General features: G+C 39.8%; 1 protein-coding gene across 1 annotated transcript in view; it reads right to left on the bottom strand.

Moving 5' to 3' along the window:
• Positions 1–358: 358 nt before the first annotated feature.
• Positions 359–22,019, bottom strand: part of POLR1A (RNA polymerase I subunit A) — a 107,309-nt gene continuing 85,648 nt past the window's right edge. The window contains exons 29-34 of the mRNA XM_063457643.1: positions 17,719–17,826; positions 16,827–17,081; positions 16,105–16,305; positions 15,618–15,735; positions 14,737–14,901; positions 359–814 (exon numbers count right to left, since the gene is read on the bottom strand). Coding sequence (XP_063313713.1) covers positions 714–814; positions 14,737–14,901; positions 15,618–15,735; positions 16,105–16,305; positions 16,827–17,081; positions 17,719–17,826 — 948 coding nt within the window. The 3' untranslated portion in view covers positions 359–713. The remainder of the gene's footprint in view (positions 815–14,736; positions 14,902–15,617; positions 15,736–16,104; positions 16,306–16,826; positions 17,082–17,718; positions 17,827–22,019) is intronic.

Below are 22,019 nucleotides of genomic sequence, written 5' to 3'. Positions count from 1 at the left end.
TATATTGAATCCCTGTATGTACATTAAAGTCTTTCTACAATTGTTCTGCTTACCTCATCTGCATCTGACCTTCTTACTGACTGTAAACTCAGCAGTTTCATTAACATCTGCTTTTAAATAATCTGTAGCATAGATATGTGTGTGCTAAACACCCACAGAGAGCTTTCTTATAAATGTATTCAGAATAACGAATGTATTGTCGTGAACTGTTGACAAGGGAATACGTCTGTGCGTCATTTGTTAATGAATAAACTTAAAATAAATAAAGAAATAAAACTGTGTGTTCTGAATTGGTAAACACGGAAACTGAAAATAAAGGGAATAATATTTTATTCTCTCTAAACAAAAACAAAAAAAATATAAGATAATACTTTATTAGAAAAGTACAGTCAGTTTACATTTATAGACATTTACAAGATTGCAGAACACGGAGATCCACACTGAAACAGTGACAAAATACCTGGTAAGGTATTCTAGCGTGAGTCCACCTTGATGAGTCTTGTCTGCTTGCGTGTAAAGTTAATTTAAACAATCTGCTCTGTCTGCAGTCTATAACACGGCCAACAGCCCTGAGGTGGATCACAAAGTGTTTCCCAGTAGTGACATCAATACTTATTTTTCTCCAGAGGACCATGGGCCCAGCGCTCGACTTGGAAGACTTCCTCCGTAAAAGGATATTGGCTTGGACAATAACACAGCTACCAGTTGGGCCCTCACTTCATTGGTTGTTTAAGATCAAATAACCCAGTACCTCCTTTTACAACTTTTCCAACAACCAAGCATGCAGAGGGAGATCGGAGATCATCTTGGGCACCTGGACAACCGCAAAAAAAAAAAATTAAAAAAAATAATTTATAAAACAAGGAAGGTTTTAAAATACTCGAGTGAGAAAAAAAATAAAAGTTTATAGACATTGAGGTTGATTAATTACGCAAACACATCAACATATATAGTTCACTGAAATTTAGGAGAAGTGCATTTGCTTTACTGCATAATATTAATATTGGTGTAATATCGCTAATTTTAAAACAGTCAAAACAGACACGTTTCTGCTTTAGTAGTTTGATAAGCAGATAGGTAGGCACTTTATTCAACACAACTCTTTAATTTTCATGCTACTGCAATGTCGGGAGTCAATTACCTCCCAAATGGCCCTCAGAGAGAGAGGGCCCAGATTTCCTGTCCTCTCCTCCTCAGTGATTCAATTTTTCAGGCTAGATATTTGGTAAACATGACATATCCTAAAAGCACAACGATATAGCTTGCAGTATTGTGCAGCATCAATGAGCTCCTCAGCCACAAAACACACAGTAATGCATGGAGTGAATAAGGGAGATCCACAGCAACAAAGCACACAGTAATGCATGGTTATTCCTGGTGAGAATGGGACGATCAGAGTTTTACTTCTATGTACTGTATGAATGAGTGGATCGTAGAGTTCCACTGCAATCAAACACCGTCAGGGTTATAGGTCACAATAAGCAAACTGAAAATAATTAAGTAATTCAGCTATGCTGTCAGTTTTGTTACCTGGCCCTTACATTTGACTTTAGTAAGTAGCCCTGTCAGAGTAATGTATTGTGTGAATGAGTGGGTCTGAGTTCCACAGCAATAAGATTCGCAGTGTGCAGTTAAACTGCAGTGCTTTTAGGTTTTCAGAGTATGTCATTTTTTAGGCTTGATGACTAAATTCTATAAATAATTAAAAAAAAAAAATATCAGGAAATCACCAGAAGTAACAATTATCTGCATTAAACTTGTGTCCCTAATTTTACCATATCAAATCCTGGCAGGTGGGGAATTGTGAGAACCGTGCTCGTTACGCTATGCAGATAAGCCTGTGTGATGCATCAGTGTTGACATACATTCAAGGTAGATACTCAAACAGAGATTACAGAAACAAAAAAGTAGTTTGTTTAGACTATAAATAGAGCATGGTGTTACAGAAACACAATAAACTGAGTTACAAGGTTAGAGGTTACACACAGATATGTATGTATGTAATATAAATTAGATTACAGTATATATATATTTTTACTTTCTCACCCCTCCGGGCAGTATTTTTTATTTTATTTTTGTATATTACTCATTCTCGGATCCTCTACCAGAGGCTAGGAAGTCTGGGGGTTCTGAGCAGCATCTTATTTATTCCTAGAACTGCACTCTTCTGGACAACATTCTCAGATGTCCCACCTGGAATCTGATGAAGCCATTCTCCCAACTTGGTAGCGTCTCTCGGTGTACGCTATTCATTTTAACATCTTGCAACTGTTCTATGTGCTGGATTGTCTCGGAGGCCTCTTTGCACAGTTTGCACCTTGGGTCTTGCCTGGTGTGGTAGACCTCCTCTTCTATTGATCTGGTGCCGAGTGCCTGCTCCTGTGCTGCAATACATCAGTGCTGGCTTTCAGTCCTGTTTTTTGTAACTTCTGGTAGGATTTTGTTATGTGAGCCACATCCACTATCTGTCGTTGGTGCATGGAGAAGTTTGTTCATCTTGCAATGGAACCTCCTGTTTTTCTGCATCCTTGATCTGTTGAAGTCTCAGGCATTCCCATAGTAGCTCCTCTTTGGGAGCCATTTTTGTGATACACTTATGTTGGATGCTCTGTGTTTCACCCAGGACTGTAGCCTTGACACTCATCAGGCCCCGACCACCTTCCTTATGGCAGGTGTACAGTATCAGCTTGCTGGATCTCAGGTGGAATCTTCCATTCATTGTGAGTATCCATGGTGTCCAGGTTTTCTCATGGCCAGGGTATTATTGAAGCAGAGTACCTGATGGCTAGTTCGGCGTATGAATTGGAGTGAAACTTGTTCTTACTATTCAGCTCTGACTCTCTGAAGGGATTTGGATGTTGCTATCCACCTTGCCTTTTCCTCATGGTTCCCATGTGTTTGTGGTACCCCCAGCCTCTTGTAGCTGTTCTCTACATCTCCTATTTGGTCTTCTGGCACGTCAACTACCTCAGTCCTGTGCCAGAGTGAAAAGGGCAGCAGTGGAAGTAATAAATGCACTTGCCTCTACTGTACTTTTGCGTTGTGGGCAAATTTGCCACCCAGGGCATCCTCATGGGTGAGAGTGTCCATGTGCACACGCACTCTTCGGCATATCTTGAGTAATGCATGTGCATGTGCGTCATGCGAACAGCACTGCAAGTATTGATCCAATTTAAATGGCGCACTAAGAGCAGCATTCAATGGGTTAAAATAGGAGATTTACTAGGTTGGGGAAGCAATAGCAAACCGGTAGCATCTTGTGTAGTAGGATGCTGGTGGGTATGCCCATGGGAGTAGACCTGCCCAGAAGGAACTGGCAAGTCAGTCAGGCTTGAATGCACACCAGGCTGTCTGCCAACCAAGCACGCCAGTCCATGAAGGGAGGACCATGCTGGGAGCACATTTTCAGCACTCTCTGCAGGGTCCTAGTGCCCTGAGCAAAGCACATTTAATGAGGCACTTGCTCTGAGAACTAAAATAGAAACTGTCCTGACAAAATAGTGAAGAGTATATTTTGGTGTGCAAAAACATATCATGTCATATGTTCCCTAGAAAGTAAAAATACCAAAGTGCATGTCAGACACACCGTATGTTTTAAAGTCACATGCAGGTTTAAGGTGCAGCCCTGCCATCAGACTGAGCTAAACCACGAGACACAGCGTTTTGGGGATATAAATATGCTTGGTATGTCAGGTGATCGAGAACGACCTCATGAAGTGATGATAAATGTCTGCTTTACAACCGGAGAATAAACTTACAATGAACAAACTATTAATGTCTGTTTGTTGATCATTATTAAACAGGCATGCATCAGTTGCCCATTATTAACTTGGAGTTATATATATGTAATATATTTATGTTCACAGTTTATGAGTTTCACCTATCTGATCATTCATATATTTTTATCCCAAATGTTATCTCCTCTGGTTTTTCATCTCAATATCTCCATGCCTCCCCAACCATAACGGTGTTTTGTTTTTTTCTTCCTAAATCCCCACTCTCATAATATTATAAAGCGCTACAGAATCTGTTGGCGCTATATAAATGGCGAGAATAATAATAATTATACACACTCACGGGGTTGCACAGCATGGTTATGTTAGTAGGGTGCTGCTGGGGCCAATTACAACAACATACAAAATCCAGTGCACTCACTAACCAAAATTCTATTATTTTTTTTTAAGAACACCCAAAATAATGGGGATCCAACCACAGCACATGACCACAAAATGAATCAACCTGCTACAATGCATTTGCATGTACCCCATTTCTGGCCAGTCTTATCCTAGCAAACGTTGCAAATGTATTGTCTGCTCTTATGAGATTAAACCGCTTACTTGGATTAATTTCCTTTTTTGGGTTAATTTCCTTCCCCCTGAGACTCTCTGCAAGTTAAGGTTAAATAATGTCCTGTAATGGGGTATCTGTGAAAGGAGGGGTGCAAACCAAAATAGTTGGCCTGGCCTCCTAAATATACACTGATTATTCACAACAGTTATACCACCTGCCTCAGCTATGATGCATCGAGGGATGGCCTCCAAGACCTCTTGCTAATGTCTTGGTGCCAGATACCAGAGGACATGTTCAAAGTTCCTTTAAGTCCTGCAAGTTGCGAGGTGGGGCCTCCATGGATCAGATCTGTTGTTCCAGCACATCTCACAGATGCTCAATCAGACTGAGATCTGGGGAATTTGGAGGCCAAGGCAACACCATGAACTCTTTGTAGTGTTCCTCAAAAAATTTTGTATGGAAATATCAAAGCACATTCGACACTGGAAGACATTTGTATGTAGTCTTCTTTCAACACTTTCATTTGACACTACAGGCTAGACATATGGGCCTCTGAGGGAGTTTCTTTTTGGTGTAAGGTGTTGTAGGCTACAATAATATGAATACTTGCCTGAGGCCCAGCAGAGTCTATGCAGCTCCCATTGCTCCATATACACTTCACTGTACAACACACTCTTAATGTGTGAGAAAGGTGTGCATGTGAAATGTTTGTGTAATGTGTAAAAGTGAAATGTGTGTGTAATAGATGAATGCAATGTGTGAACTGTCAACGCATGAATAATGTTAAGGTGCAATGTGTTAGTGTGAAATGTTTCTGTAACATATGAAAGTGAAGTGGGTATAATGAGTGTGTTTAATGAGTGAATGTAAAGGTTTTTACAGTGTGTGCAACGCCTCTTTCCTGGGGTTTATCCCCAGGTACACACAACACATTCCAGGAGGCAAGAAACAGTGTGTTTTAACCCTGTATGCACAACACTGCCTCTAGGAGATTGCAAAAATGTTATGCATCAGCTGCATCTCTCAAGTTGGACTTTGAAAAGACTTTCTTGGGCATAGGAACATGAGAAATCACGTTTTCACAACTATCCCAGAGTTCCCAGCGTGACATGCAAATGAGCACAGACAGGCATATATCGCTTCAAACTTCGTTGCTGCAGATACCATAAGCAATGTAAACTGCTTTAAACACAGCTTTTTTTAAACCTCAGAATTGATTGTCACCCAAATGGACCAGTGACAGAAACCATCCATGGGCTGCAGTTTTGACCTTGTGGGTCTCAATAGCATGTGTCAGTTCTGGTCTGCAAGTTAAAATCTCTCTCTGAGAGTTTAGCTAAGTTTAGTCAGGAGATTATACAGACCGCGGTCTTGACTACTGGTTCCCAAGCTTTCAATGGAGCGAGGCACGCTACAAGACATACAAACATACATTTCTAACGGCAATGTGCCATATATTTGGATGCAGCTTATGATTGCGAAACAGTGGCTTAGACAAGAGGAAACCTGCACTGAAAGGCGGCAGCCCAGTAAAAAAAACAAACAAACAGTATCCTGCCTCACCCATAGTCCTAAATCTGGCTGGCCAAATGGGAAAAATGACTCTTGCTATTGCGAAAAGCTCTCGGTTTATTTGGTCAAAGATAAAGAATAACAAAGAGAGCTTTCATTAATTTGAGGACGTTACGTTTTCCAACTTTAACCAACCATTTGATGACCTTATCTGTTCAGTGTGTCATGTAAAAACTAGCAGTGTGCATCAGTCAGGGCTACACCTAGGAAGAATTTCCTGGATTGAGACAGATAGGACGACACAAAGAGCATAGCCAATGCCACAATTTACGGTATAAATGATTTATTTTAACCATTGCCGTCTTTATTTATCAGAGCAAAACCATCAGGGCTTGAGTCCCGCAGGAACCTGTCCAATTTCCCCAGCAGAAACACTGTTCCTGTTGTGCTAAGAAGCGACCACTAGAGTCTGCCTGCCAAGAGAACAAGTTCCTGACTGCCTAAATGTACAGAGCCAAAAAGGGTGGTGTGGCGGGGGTGTATGCTCTAATGCATATATACACTGTTCCCTTGCACACCCTACATTGATGCTGGCAGCTGGAATATGACATTACTCTGGCTCTTGCATCACTACAGGGGGCGCAAGAGAGCTGCATCTCCCTCGCTGCAAATCAGAGCGGCCCACATGGCTGCACAAGCTCTTCTAAAGGTTAGGGAGACTCTTTGGACCTCGAAACTAAAATACTATTAATAAAATATTAATACATACAAGCACATCTTTTTTTTTTTTTTTTTTTGGATAGAGTGGAAATCGTGGATGCATTCCCACATGCTTTGTCCTGGACTAGAGCCATGTAAAATGTATAAAAAATATATAAAAACACACATACAAGATCCAGCACTCACATGAACTGCTTACTTGCCAAGGTGTTATAGTACTCCAGGCAACTGCATGTAATGCAACAACGGAGAGCACCGGTTGTCCTTCCATGCACCACTTGCGGTGGGTACTAACCGTTTCATGTCGGTGACTAGACTTGCTCTGACCGAGTCATGTAGCCCTCACTATTTTTCCCTTGTCACTCTGATCTTTTTGCTTGCCCATTTTTCCTGCTTACAACACAACACATGAAATTCAAGAACTGGCTGTTCACTTGCGGTCTAATTTGTCCTACCCCATGACAGGTATCATTGTAACAATGTAATCAATGTTGTTCACTTAACCCGTCAATACATATATGCATTTAACCTATCTGCACTTCCCCTACAAGTCATGCCACCAGCTCATTCCAAATACGGAAGTGTGAGAATCCCACGCATTCTGCTTTACATCCGGAGCATTTATTGACTAACAATGCAGAGAAACCTGTGTGATATAGCAACGCTGATAGCGAACAGACAAGGAAGATACTATATTAGAAATGCACGCAATAACCACGCAGTAACTTATTTAATCTATAAACAGCGTGCTGGGAGTGAAACAGGATTTAACACACGGTGTAAATAGAGTAATGAACTCACTTCTTGTGTAAGTTTGGCAAAGTTCTCTTTTTCTGTCCTTAACGTAAAAGCTTTCAGATGGACTCCACAGTAAAGGTTCACTTTAATACTCAAACTCATTAATGGTTTTGTTTGCATGAAACCCGCTAACAGAGACAAACCACGGGACTCACTATAGTGAGTGAGCAGGGTAAAGGGCACACTCACAAAACATGTTTGGAATGTCAGCTGACAGTGGATGACTTCATACAATTATGAAACATGTCCTGACACTTAACCTACCTAGCACCTGACAATGTCCCAAATCACTGATCTTTGTGTTTGTCAACCACAAACCTGCAACTTTGCAGATTAACCCCATAAGGTCCAATGCTGATCTCTGCAATCCTAACAATTCGTTATTTAGGGATTCTATTCCTTACTGTGGGGGTGCATAGAACTTTCAGTGTTATATGATAGGAGCAGTCCGTTTAGGTATACAGCATGGGAGCTTAATCTAGCTGCAGCTAGGTCTTTTGAATTGTTCCTTTCAACTGAACTTGTGTAAACAAAGAACATTAGCAATGGCGTGTAAAGCTTTCTCTGAATATATTTACAGTTCTCAAAATAAAACTAAAAGATTTTCTCACCATATCATATATACACACACACACACACATATATATATATATATATATAAAAGTCTATAAGTCCTTGCAGTCAGGCAGTAAATCAAGTAAATGGCCGCGTGCAATATAACCAGGGCTTAAATATCCAAATGTAATATAAATATATGTTTGTTGGTATGTGTGTGAATATATATATTCACACACATACCAACAAACATTTTTATACTACATTTGGATATATTAAAGGTGGCTGCACTCACAGTTCGTGTTAAAAGTCCAAAGTTTATTCCAACATCATTAAAATGACAAGATCAACGTTTCAGTCCCATTCAGGGACTTTTCCTCAGGATCACAATTACTGAGGAAAGTTCCTGAATGGGACTGAAACGTTGATCTTCTCATTTTAATGATGTTGGAATAAACGTTGGACTTTTAACAAGAACCGTGAGTGCAGCCACCTTTATACATATATACACACATAGAAACAGGGCGGAAGAGTCAGCGCTAGATAACAGACTAAAGGGCAGCAACCCAAAAAAAGGGAATCCCTCAAGACCCTTATGAACAAGATAGAAAGATACAAAGGGGGTAAGGGTTGCGCCCGAGGCTAATAACAGTAATCTATAATAACAAACAACCAGACCAAATGGTCTAAATGAAGATACAACAAATAGGCTTATATTAAAAATAAGAACAGAAAGGAGTGAAAAAAGTCCCAAGTAAACAATAAAATTAGATAAAAAGGGGTAATCCTCACGAGTATAAAATGGTAAATAAAAGTGACATAAAAATTCTCTCTATATACCAGGATAGGGGGGAGAGTTGGCAATGCTCAGGAGTTGATCCGCCCGGATGGTTAAAATATCAGTATATGTGGAGAGAGAAGAAAAACGACAAAATAACCGATAGTGTAATATTGTCAGGATCCAGTAAAAGGTTATTAAAATGAAGGTAATACACTCACATTTAGAAGAGCTCTAGCCAGCTCTGGGGTAAAGGGCGTGTAGCTGTATGATCCCCGCTAACTGATATATTGGAGAGGTACGTCCGTCAATCCAGTCTGGTTAGGCAGTGCTCCAGGGTATATATAAAAAACAGCAATAGTTTTTTTATATATACCCTTGAGCACTGCCTAACCAGACTGGATTGACGGATAACCCCCTTTTATCCAATTTTATTGTTCACTTGGGACTTTTTTCACTCCTTTCTGTTCTTCTTTTTAATATAAAAGTATATTTGTTGTATATCCATTTAGACCATTTGGTCTGGTTGTTTGTTATTATACATTACTGTTATTAGCCTCGGGTGCAGCCCTTACCCCCTTTGTATCTTTATATATACACACATATACACACACACACACACACACACTATAGATAGATAGATAGATAGATAGATAGATAGATAGATAAGGGTTGTAGTTAGTAGCCCTCATTTTCTCCAAGTTAAAAAACTGCCAATGTTTCAGTCCAATCATGTTGATCCTGAGGAAAGTCCATAGATTGGACTGAATCAATGGTCCTTTTTTTAACTTGGAAAAATAAAGTAAGAATTCTAACAAGACCATGAGGGCTACTAACTACAACCCTTATATGAATATCTTAAGCCACAGTGTGCACCCGGCATTGGAACTGTAAGTTTGGCCTGGGTGCAAGGAACTCTGATTATTTATATATATATATATATATATATACACACACACACTCACACTCTCACGGAATGTACTTTACAAGTAACACCAAGCCTCCATAGCAAGCCAGTAACCAACCCCCAGCTGTCCATGAGTAGTTCACTGGCTTTGCTAATCTTCCTGTGTTGTGTTGCAAAGCTGTTATATACAGCAGACACATACTCCAAAGATTCCATGTATAAAGTGGAATTATGAGGAAAGAGTGTGGTTCTTTGTTGAGCTCATTTGCATACACCTACCCAGAATCCCTTGCAGCAGTGAGAGCACTGTTAAAGTGAGATTTCTGTGGGAAAATTTGTGGTGTATTTGTGTTCAGCAATGTATTAAATGTATATATATATATATATATATACACACACACACACAGATATATATACTGGGTATTGCCACATCCACCACTGCAGATTTCTGTTCCTTGTTTACCACCACAATGTCTGTTTGGATCTGAAAGACCCACAGAATATTAGCCCTGTCATTCTCAACTACCCTTTGTTGTATATCCCATCTGGATTTAGACAGGTCAGGCCTATATTCTGTGCAGGTGGTTTTCTACACAATCCCAGGAAGTTGGTTGTGTCTCTTGGTGTATTGTGTCGCTGCTAACATCTTGCACTTGGATACTATGTGCTGGATTGTCTCAGAGGCCTGTTTGCACATTTTGCAGTCTGGTGTGGTAGACCTCCGCTTCTATTGATCTATTGCAGAGTGTCTGTTCCTGTGCTGCTAGGATTAGTGCCTCATTGCGGTCTTTCAGTACTGCCTTTTCCAAACTCTGGTTGGGTTTTGTCATTTGAGCCACATCCACTATCTGCCGGTAGTACAACTCAAGGAGAGGTTAACCTTTCCCTGCAAACACTTCCTTTTCGGGATCCTCTATCTGTTGTGGTTCCGGGCATTTGTTTAGCAGTTCATTTGTGGGAGCCATCTTCGTGATGTACGTGATGGTCTATGTTTCATCCAGGACTGTGACCTTGAAACTCATCAGGCCTTGGACTCCTTCCTCCGGGCTGTTGTACAGTCTCCGAGTGCTGGATGTCGAGTGGAATGCTCCATTCATAGTAAATAGTATATGGTTCTTGACATCCATGGAGACTAGCTCTTCTCTTCACCAGGTTATTATTCCAGCTGGTTGCCTGAGAATTGGTAGTGCATATGTGTTAATGGCTGGGATCTTGTTTTTACCATTAAGCTTGGACTTCAGGACTTTTCAGATTCTATGGGTACTTGAATGTTGTTATCCTCCTTGCCTGTTCCTCATGGTTGCCATGTGCTTATGGTACCTCCAGGTACTTGTAGCTGTTCTCTAGATCTCCTTATTTTGCTTTCTGGTACTTTAACTCCTTCTATCCTGATCATCTTCCATCCCAAACGTATCAAGTCCGAACGACATTCTGTTAGGTGGATCAGTGAGTTAATGTCCCGTTCGATCTTGGCATACAGCTTGATTTCGTTCATGTAGAGTAGGTGAGGGATGGCAGCTCCACTCTTGAACCTGTATCTAAATCTACTCTACAGGTTGATCTGGCTAAGAGGATGTAAGTATATGCAGAACAGCATTGGGGATAGCTGGGATAGATCACTTTGGTATATGTCACATTTGATTTGTCACTTGTCAATTTCAAAGCTCACATGATGTAATAGTTTATTAAACACCTAACCTAGACAGAAACAATGGGGGCTCTATGACAGTATAGGATCATACATTGCATAAGCCTGCCATGCAAAAAAACTATTACATTCAGTGAGCTTTGAAAGAACTGTTTAGTGAATGAGTGAGTATGCTGGATCTTGTATGAGATGTATTTATTTATTTATTTTTTTAAAGGAATTAAATATTTCTAAAAACAGGATTTATTTTATCCTTCAATTTTACTCAGGCATTGTGTGATGTAATGATGTCACAAGGTTTCTTACATCAATAATATTTTTTAAGGCGTTCAACTAAAGAGAGATTATAGAAAACCTCCTGCTACACTGCTACACAGAACTCGATGTACAAACCACTTCCTTTTTTAACCTCTGGTACCATAACAATTCATATTTAAAATGAGAAATTTAACATGATGTAAGACATTTCTAGCTTAAAAAAAACAAAAAAAAAAACACCATATCTTTCTATTCTTCATTTCTTAAATAAGTGCAGAAAATCTACGAGATAGGTAGACTGCTTAAAAACCTGCATTTTTGGGGAGTCCGGTGGGTTCAATGCTGAGAAGCTCTTTTGCACTTTCACAGTTAACCGATAAAGCTATCACCTTTCTATCACTTTTATGATTTTGTGTTTTTTTTTTTTAATCACAAAAGTACTTTTCTTTATCTGTTGCTGCGTGGAAACATACTTGATACACATATCTTCATAAGAAATGCAACATCACAGTGTATACTGGATTTTTTTTATTTTTTGTAACCCGTAGACTTTTTAGAAAGTTGAATTTCCTCCATTTACACAAATCTTCTTATAAAATAATTATAGTGTGGCAAAATATATATATATAATATATATATTAATATATATATTTTTTGTTAAGCATATTCTACACTTTGTTTCAGGCAGAGACATCCACACCCTTATTGTTTTTCCTGTAAAAAAACCTTTCCTTTAACAGATTAAATCTCATTTCTTCTAGTCTAAATGCGTGACCCCATGTCCTATGTATAGTCCTGTTTATGTATAGATTTCCAGACAATGGTTTGTATTGACCTCGAATATAATTGTACAATGTTATCATAGCCCCTCTGAGGCGCCGTTTTTCTAATCTAAACAGATTTACATTTGTTAATCTTTCTTCATAACTAAAATGCTCCACTCCTTTTATTAATTTTGTAGCCCACCTTTAGACCAAGCATCTATAAAAGTTATGTTTTGGGGCTAATCCAACAATAAATATTTTAAACTGTTTATAATCTGCAAATTTTATGAACAGAACTCTGAAGATGTTTAAGATAAAGTCCCCACGTCAGACTAGGATATTATTAAGGAGTAATGTTACTGTGTGCATTCGATAACTTAGCTTATTTGTTTAATTTGATCTTTTTGGCCCCTTTAAAATAAAATAAAAATAATAATTTTGTAGACAGTGCGTCTAGAATGACAAAGAAAAAAAGACTAATGATTTTCTTTTTTAAATAATATCACAACCAATAGATAACATTTAAGGACTATTCAGTTGACAGTTGTGCTTTACACAGGGCCAGATTAAGAGCCCAGTGGGCCTGGTGCTGACAATTATGAGGGGCCTAATTACAGAATCTTATCTACCAAAAACACTAAAACCCTTCTAACTCCCAATCAGCATGTATCTGATGGAGATGGTGCTGAAGGGAAACTCAAAGAATGCAGCTATGAGAAAACACACACACTCTATGCTAATCTCTCTCTAATTTATGCTTTCATCTTTCAAGTAAATCCATACCCCTAACAGCAGTGTCCAGTGAAGCAGGAAGTCAATGGGCGGGGTAAAAGGGTGGGCCACTGACGCGAATCATGTAATTAGAACTGCCGAAAGAGGCGAACATGCCTTAAAAAGGGGGCGTGTCTGCCTAAAGAATTGGAAGGCCAGCCTGGCATGAATGCATGTCAGACTGCCTGCCAATCATGCAGACTGGCCAACTAAGCGCATACTATGCAGACAGCACCCTGAGCTTGACATAAATGCATCTAATGATGAGTTCGCTCCATGCTTTCGAAGGACTGTCCCCTAGCACTCGCTGGTCCATTCCTCTCCTAACCTTCTTACTAGCAGCCAGAAGCTCCCAGGATATAGTCTGGGACAGAGGAAAGCTGTATGTAGTGGGTGTAGAAGAAAGGGAACATACCACAGTGTTAGAGAGACTGAAGCAGCAAGAGCATTTGCATAGTGCGCAAAGTCAGCTTTTTGTTCCCATACATCCCTCTTAAGTTTCCATACTTAAGCAAGAGTATGTGAAGGATAGTTAGGGTTGCCACCTTTCTTGGAAAAAAATACCGGTCTTACTAATTTGCATAATTAATTATGTATGCGTGTAAATCACAAGGAGTGACCTAAGAGAAAATTCTGTAAAATCACCAAAAAACTACTTACATTTATTCTGCTGAATAAAAGATGTATTGTTCCCAGTGTCTCCCTGTCTTAGTGTCCCCTAGTCACCTAGTCTACCAGTGTCCTCATGTCTCCCAGTATCCCCTAGTGTTTGTCCCCTATGTACGATTGTTTCAGTGCCCCATGTGTCCTAGTGTCCCCTCATGTCCCCATGTCTCAGTGTCTTCTATGTATCACAGTGTCTCAGTGCCCCCATGTTGCCCAGTGTCACTTGGACACTAGGGAACACTGAAGAGACATGGGAACACTGTGAGACATTGGGACACTAGGAGACACTAAGACATAGGGACACTGGGAGACATGAGGACACTGAGACACTAGGGACACTGGCTGGGAGATATGGAGACACTGAGAGACTTGGGGACATTGGGAGACATGGGGACACAGACGCTAGGGACAAAGTGTCTCAGTGTCCCCATGTCTCCCAGTGTCCCCAAGTGCCACAGCGTCCCCTAGTGTCTTAGTGTACCCATGTCTCCAGTGTCCCCAGGTCACACAGTGTCCCCAGGTCTCCCTGCAGCCTTTACCCCATCCCTCACTTCCCTGAGCTGTAGGCTGGGAGCTGCTATCTGGACTCTCTGTGCTGTGTAGCTGCTCCCCCTTGGATCAGTGAGTAGAGAGAGGCAGGGATATGCTGTAACTTCCTATCCCTTCCTCTCTCCACACACACACACACACAGTGACTCCTACTGGCCGGTAATAATATTGCAGAGTAATCTCGGTTTATACATAGAAATATGCCGGCATTTGTATTGCCGGTTTTACTGCAATACTGGCAGCTTCAAATACCATAAAATACCAGCCAGGTGGCAATCCTAACAGCAATTAAAAAGTAAAAAAAAATTAAAAATTAGCCTATTCCATGGGCCTGGGCCTGGAGCTGACGCTCCATTAGCCCCTATGTTAATCCGGCCCTGGCTTTACCCCAGTATGGATTCCAAATAGATTAAGCAAGTACTTAACGTCCTGGAACTTTTGAAGGATTTTCTGGACAATATAGTCTAGGAACAGATCATTTAAGACAAGGATTCAGAGAGAGGCTAAGATGCATAGTTACCGTTCATAGTGGCATCCTTCAGAAATTTAAAACTGGTTTCAAAGGTCATCTGCTGAAAAGGAGAAGAGCTGGACCGAATCCCAAGGCGATTGAGAGGACTGTAAATTCCTTCGAAGCACATGTAATCTGCTACCAGAGAGATATGGCGAGGATCCACCTCAATTCCTAAATAGGTAGAATTCATCCTGGTTTAGTCAATTCTAGCATTCTTAAGGTGTTTGATCCAAATATCATGACAAGTTTTATGAAAAACCAAACAAACCAGCAATTTTACAGAGAACAACACTAATATTTTTTTTATAGAATATATTTAAGAGTTCTGCAATCTCATAATGGCATGTTGTGAACTTATGTTAAAGGGATACTCTGGGCATCAACGCAACTTTAATGCATTTGGTAGGTGTTTGTCTCATTAATGTGTTGCATTTTTGCATACTTGGAACATTGCAGTTTTTGCAAAACTAAAATGCAACTAAGAGATACATACATTTTAAATAAAGGAGATAGAAAGTTTATCTGTTAAAAATATGCTTCCAAACCGTGGAGCATATTGGAAAAAAATATCACTTTATCTGAATAAAAAAAAAAAAAAAAAAAAAAAAAAGTTATTTATTTTCAACTATTCACTCTAATATCGCGGGAAAAGTCAATTCGCATCTGTTTCTATTTATTTGATAATTTATTATTAACAGTTTAGCCCTGTTTTTTGTAGTTCTGGTTCATATATGTAATAATACAATATAAGTGTAATAAGTTATAACTAACCTTATAGCCACATTTTATTTTACACATGTCCTTACTATTGTACTTTGGATCACAAATCTGTGTTCATCAACAGCTGCAGTATAGTGACAGGAATTGCAGGACAAAAAAACACTTACCATAAACTGCAAACACATCTTTAATTTCCTTTTCAACCACCCGTAAAGCCGCCTCAATACCGTATGTTTTAGCCATAGCATGGATATCATTGGAATAAAGACGTCGGATGTCCAATACCTATGGTCAAGAATAATAGAATTGGCATATATAACGACGTGGCTTTCAGCAGTAGAATGCTTGTTACTATGAATTCAGTCAATTTCTTGAAGTTAAACCTCCTATATAAGTTTGGATATATGAATTGTGTACATCTGTATAACACTGACATAAGGTGCCAGTAACCAAGAGTAACCATTTGACCTCTCAAAAACTATTGATAGTGCATGCAGCTATCCAATAAAAAAACATGAAAAACTGTATGGGACTTCAAGATTTCCTAATATTCCCTATTTTGAAACTTTTTGCAGTGGCTTATCTACCCTGTTGTGACCCGATACCCATTAGTCATTACCCAGTAAAAAACTAACCAGAAACAAATGTACTCACGTCAGAATATTTAAAGAGCTCTGGCAGGTTAATGCCTTCTGTGTTAAGAGTGAGCACTTTGTCCCCGTGCTTGTTAGTGGATTCGCTCAGCAAGCACCTTGTTATTCCGTTTGTCTCATGAATGACTACATTATGAGATAGTAAAACGACAAGGGAGGAAATGTCGAAATGGACTTTCATTAGTGGTAACTGTATTGTGACCTGTAAAAAAGTAAGCAAGAAAGGGTTAAAAACAGAAGTACATGGGAGAAACAACCAGAGAAGCAACGAGGCAAAATTAGCATAACATATGACAATTTTATAAAAAAAATCAAAACAAAAAAACAAAGAAAACACAGAACTAAAGGAAAATTCACAACCGGCTCTGTCCAACAAAATACCAGGGAATGCCCAGTTCCCAGTTGGCTTGTTTTGCTAAAATACATACAAATGTTCCATTCTAAAGGATGCCAGCTCCACTAGTTTGGCTGAACTATCATGTCTCCCCGTCCCACCCACCAAGTAGTCCCAGCCCACCTGGAACTACTTTATGAAATGTCCTATCCATATCTTATTATCTTATGAAGTCAAATGGACGTGCCTTTCCTAAAACTTCAGGTGACAATATTGCTAGCTCATTAGGATAACAGATCAACTGAAGAAAGAGTGTGACGTGCTTTGAGAGACACTGTGAGGAGAGAAAGGAATCTCGACAAAGTCAATGAAAAATATTTATATTTTACCTCACACCATAAACAGTTCTCTGTATCATATGTATAATCTAGCACGGCAGAGTTGAGGCTGCGCACAGCATTAATTCGGTTCTCCAAGGCTACATCCTTGGTTAACTTGCTCGTTACGGAGGGTAAGGAAGTCGACTCCTCGGGCATCGGTGTTTGCTCATCTGTCTCTTGAACATCTGGAGAGGGAGCAGAATTCTCAGTTTCTTCCTCATCTTCGTTCTCTGCCTGCTCCTCTTCCTCACTCTCATAATCCACCTTTGAAACATTGTTAAAATGAAGTCGGTGGTTACAAAATAACATTCTACTATACACAGTCCTGAAGTGAATATTTGGGCAACAAATGTGTACCTTCAATAAAACATTAAAAACATTTACACAACCAGATTTCATATTTCTACTCCTTTTGATACAGCCAGAATAAACCCTTAAAGGATTAAAGTTGTTATAGTGCCTTCAATCCTCGTCTCCCCTGCCCCAAACACTCCGCATGCACCTAAGTCCCAAATGCTCCTCTATGAAGAGCATTGGATTTGACTGTCATCCTAGAGGCACACTTCCAGGATGACATCACTCAAGGTGGGAGACTGTGTTGGAGAAAAGCAGAGTAATTTCTTTTATTTCATTATTTTTTTCTAACAAGTGAGAGGACCCTAAACTAAATAGGGACATCAAGACTGTAGCATCAGAAATCCAGATATGTATGTGCCTTTGAAGACTATTGACATTTCATGCTTTTGACATTTGTATGTTGAACTAGCATGGATTATCACGCCACGCACAGCCCCGCTGTCGTCGTAGAATTGTGATTTTCCGTTCTGATATGCAATGTCAGTGTTAGCAGTCACTGACCTAGAGTGCAAATTAGAAGGAAAAATATCCAGACTCTCTTTACCTCCTCTTCTTGTTTTTCTTTTCTTTTCGCATCAGAGGCATCCGCATCGCCTTCGTCAGCATCTGCGTCGACAACAGCTTCCTCTTCATTGTCAGCGCCCTGGTTCTCCTGTGGGTTGCAGATACAATGTATTCCTATTAACTCACAACATTCCGTGCTGTATGGATTCTAAAGGGCCATGATGTGAACTTCTTTCCCCACAATGCTCAGTCATATAGCAGGCTAGCGGAGCATCACAGGTAGGGCATAAATTTAATGAAATAGAGGAAGTGTGTCAAACACCTCATATAGTTATGAGAGCGTGTGACAAACTGAGGTCAGTTTGGTGGTTCCAGTTCCACCATATAGGGCTTGTACCCAAATAAAGTATTGAACAAAAATTAAATATATTGGAGACTCACCTAGGTGAGGCTCATAAGCTGGGTTTAGTACAATACATAGTGAATAACTTAATACATATAATAATGACTGAACCAGACGCACTGTAAATAGATGCAGTATCTATATGATCTTAATTGGTAACTCCAGGTATACGGTATTGGGTTCTAATCAAAAATACTTTATAATGTTCTTAGCAGAACAGAAATCCAAGAGAACACACAAATACCAAAGGAGTACCAAAAAGATAAGATACAAACAAGGGAAGATAGAGTATTAAGGCTGGAGTAATAGTGGTGGATTCTCTAAACAGTGGAGAATCAGAGAGTCCACCAGAGTATAAATGGTACACTTACCGAAATGGTACCATATAGGGTATAAATCCTGAATCTTAAAACTCCTAAATAAGTCACCTCCAAGGGTGTGCTGGGCTATCAATGTAAATAAAAGGATCTATATACAGATACAGCCACCAAAAGCACAAAGTATAAAGAAACAAATATGTATCCCTGCAGCTCCTAAGGAAAACACCTTCAGGGGTGTTCTATACTGTCCCTAGGAGTGAAAAGCAGAAGAGGTACCATATAGAGTATACATCCTGAGTCTTAGATCTCCTAAATAAGGCACCCCCAAGGGTGTGCTGGGCTATCAATGTTGAATCAAAGGATCAATCAATAAGATACATATGCAGCCACAGAGAGGACAAAGTAGGGAGAAACAACTATATGTCCCTACAACTCCTAGAAAAACACCTTCGAGGGTGTTCTATACTGTCCCTAGGAGTAGAGAGGAGAGAAGGATAAATACTGCTCCAAATGCCTATAACAGAAATCTTCTAAATAGCATCACTCTGTGCTATCTGGACAAAAATAGGTGAACCAAAACAAAATTAAATTAACCACCTAGTGTTCCCATAGTGTTAAGTGAATAAAAGGATTTAACCCGACGCGCGTTTCGGTGCTTTCTAAGGCACCTTCGTCAGGGGCTAACAATACCTTGTCCAGGGATGGCTTTTAAACCCTCTTGTTGCCGCCAAAATACCGAAATGACCCCACAATTACCAGGTCCACCGGCAGGTGAGTCCAGGGGCGTGACGTAGGCGGAGGAGACAGGGCGGACATCCACCAATCCCCTCTAGGTAGACGTATGACGTCTAATGCCAGTGTCCAGCCCCACGTGGGTATAAAGGGGCGGGATCCGAAGGCGGAAAGGAGGAGGGTCAAAAAGAAGAGAAAAAAACCTCCTCCATTCTGATTCTCCGTCTATACGGAGTGTGTGGGGGCGTGTTATGGGCGGGGACATGAGCCGAGAGTGACGGCTAGGATGTCTCCTCGCGGCTAACTCACACACTTTATCACAATGAATTAATTATTAATGGATAAATAATAAATGATGCTGTTTGGTGCAATGTAGATATTAAATATATATCTCAAGAAGAGTATGTATTGTACTAGTGCCTTCCAAAGCAGACATCGATTATTGAATGATTGCATGTATTAAATATTAGTTTTATATAGAGACACTTTTAAGTTATTTAAGACCCTAGCTGTGTATCTTTCTATTCTTCCTCTATATAGGGGTGTTGCATGATATTGGGGATAACCCAATTAGCAACATGAGGCTGTATATCTGTCTTATGTATCTCAACATTTATACAGATACTTAAATGCTTAAATATTCATTCGTTGTGCCTAAGAGCTACTGCTTTGAAGTTGCATATTATTAGTAGGATGGGGATGTCCCAGTTGAATGAATAAAGCTATATACATGTCTAATATGTTTTAATACTTATAGAATCATTCATTAGTAGCAGAGATTTCTCCAACTGCTGAGTATCAAAGTGAAGAGTGGCTGGAGTTAGCCTAAAAATAGAGGTGTCAATCCATCCTGGAAAAAGGTCTGTAGACAAACTAAATGTGAAAAATGTGAACATATAAAGAAAACACAAAAAGAGTCATTATCATAGAGTTGTAAAAAAATTCTCAGTGTAAATCATATATATTGTATAGATGGTATTATTAGTCGTCAGAGATCACTAATAAAAGGGGAGTAGGAAAATCCTTCGTTTAGCCCACTCGGTGATAGAGTGCTCAGGCGATAAATCCAAAAGCACTCTCTTCTCCTGAGGAGCTTATCGAGGTTTCCCCTCCTTTGGTCAAGTTTGACCAATTCAATCCCTAGAAATTGGAGTACTTTATAGTCACCTTGATGAAAATTCTTCACATGTCTAGAGACTGAGGTTTCAATATGCCTCTTAGTTTTAATGGAATTGATATGTTCCAAAATCCTTCTTTTGAAGGGCCTGAAGGTCTTTCCAACATAAAGTTTATTGCATTGGCATGTTATCAGATATACTAGGCCTTTAGAATTGCAATTAAAGAAGGAGTTAGGGTAAAAAGTTTCCAACTGAGTACTATTTTGGAAACTTTTGGAGTCTTTACAAATGAAATTACAGGCCTTACAGCGGCCACATTTGTAGGTCCCCAGGAGTTTGTTGGAGAGCCAATGGGTAGTGGTCTTCTTGGTCTGTTTAAAATGACTATGTACAAGGGTATCTCTAATATTCTTACCCCTACGTGCTATCAGGGAAGCATTTGGGGGGAGGATTTCTTTGAGATGATCATCTTGTTTGAGCAAAGGCCAATATCTGTTTAGAATGGTTTTCACTTGTTCCCAACCCGCATCGTAGGTGGCAATAACTCTTAGATGTTTGGGGTTTGTATTTTTATATTTGTTTTTGTTTTGAGGAGGTAAAGCATCTTTTATCAGGTCTTCTCGATCCGTTAAGAGGGCCCTGTGATATGCCCTTTTAAGGCACTTATTGGGGTATCCCTTGGCTCTAAACATTGATCGTAATTTTCTGGCCCTTATCTTGTAGTCTTGTACATCAGAACAATTTCGCCTTAAGCGTAGATATTGTCCTGTGGGGATCCCTCGTTTAAGGGGGGTTGGGTGGAAACTACCCCAGTTCAACAGACTGTTTGTTGCCGTACTCTTTCTGAATAAATCGGTTTTAATGCCGCCCTTTGCATTAGGAATGATTGTTAGATCTAAGAAGTTGAGACTGGGAGTACCCATTTCTGATGTAAATTTCAAATTTAAAGTGTTATCATTAAGTGTCTGTACAAAGAGATTGAAATTTTCTGTGGTACCTCTCCACACAATCATTATATCGTCGATATATCGCTTCCAAGAAAGGATATATCTAGTAAATGTGCTCTGGTTGGTTGAAAATACCACATTCTCTTCCCACCATCCCAGGTGCAGGTTGGCGTACGAGGGCGCGCAAGACGTCCCCATCGCCGTACCCTGCACCTGGTGGTAATAGATGTCATTAAATAGAAAAAAATTATGGGTAAGTACAAATCGTAATAATTCAATGACAAATTCGCTATGATGATACAAATGTTGCCCTCTCTGCAATAGAAAGTACTGTACATTTTTAAGCCCTACCTCGTGGGGGATGGAACTATAGAGTGCCTCCACGTCCAGGCTGCAAAGTATTGAATCCGGAGGCACATTTAGGGTATTCAAATGTGCTAATGTCCTAGGGACAGTATAGAACACCCTCGAAGGTGTTTTTCTAGGAGTTGTAGGGACATATAGTTGTTTCTCCCTACTTTGTCCTCTCTGTGGCTGCATATGTATCTTATTGATTGATCCTTTGATTCAACATTGATAGCCCAGCACACCCTTGGGGGTGCCTTATTTAGGAGATCTAAGACTCAGGATGTATACTCTATATGGTACCTCTTCTGCTTTTCACTCCTAGGGACAGTATAGAACACCCCTGAAGGTGTTTTCCTTAGGAGCTGCAGGGATACATATTTGTTTCTTTATACTTTGTGCTTTTGGTGGCTGTATCTGTATATAGATCCTTTTATTTACATTGATAGCCCAGCACACCCTTGGAGGTGACTTAT

The sequence above is a fragment of the Pelobates fuscus genome, chromosome 6 (genome assembly GCF_036172605.1).
Source record: "Pelobates fuscus isolate aPelFus1 chromosome 6, aPelFus1.pri, whole genome shotgun sequence".
Classification (NCBI taxonomy): Eukaryota; Metazoa; Chordata; class Amphibia; order Anura; family Pelobatidae; genus Pelobates; species Pelobates fuscus.
This window is presented reverse-complemented; position numbering and strand designations above follow the sequence as displayed.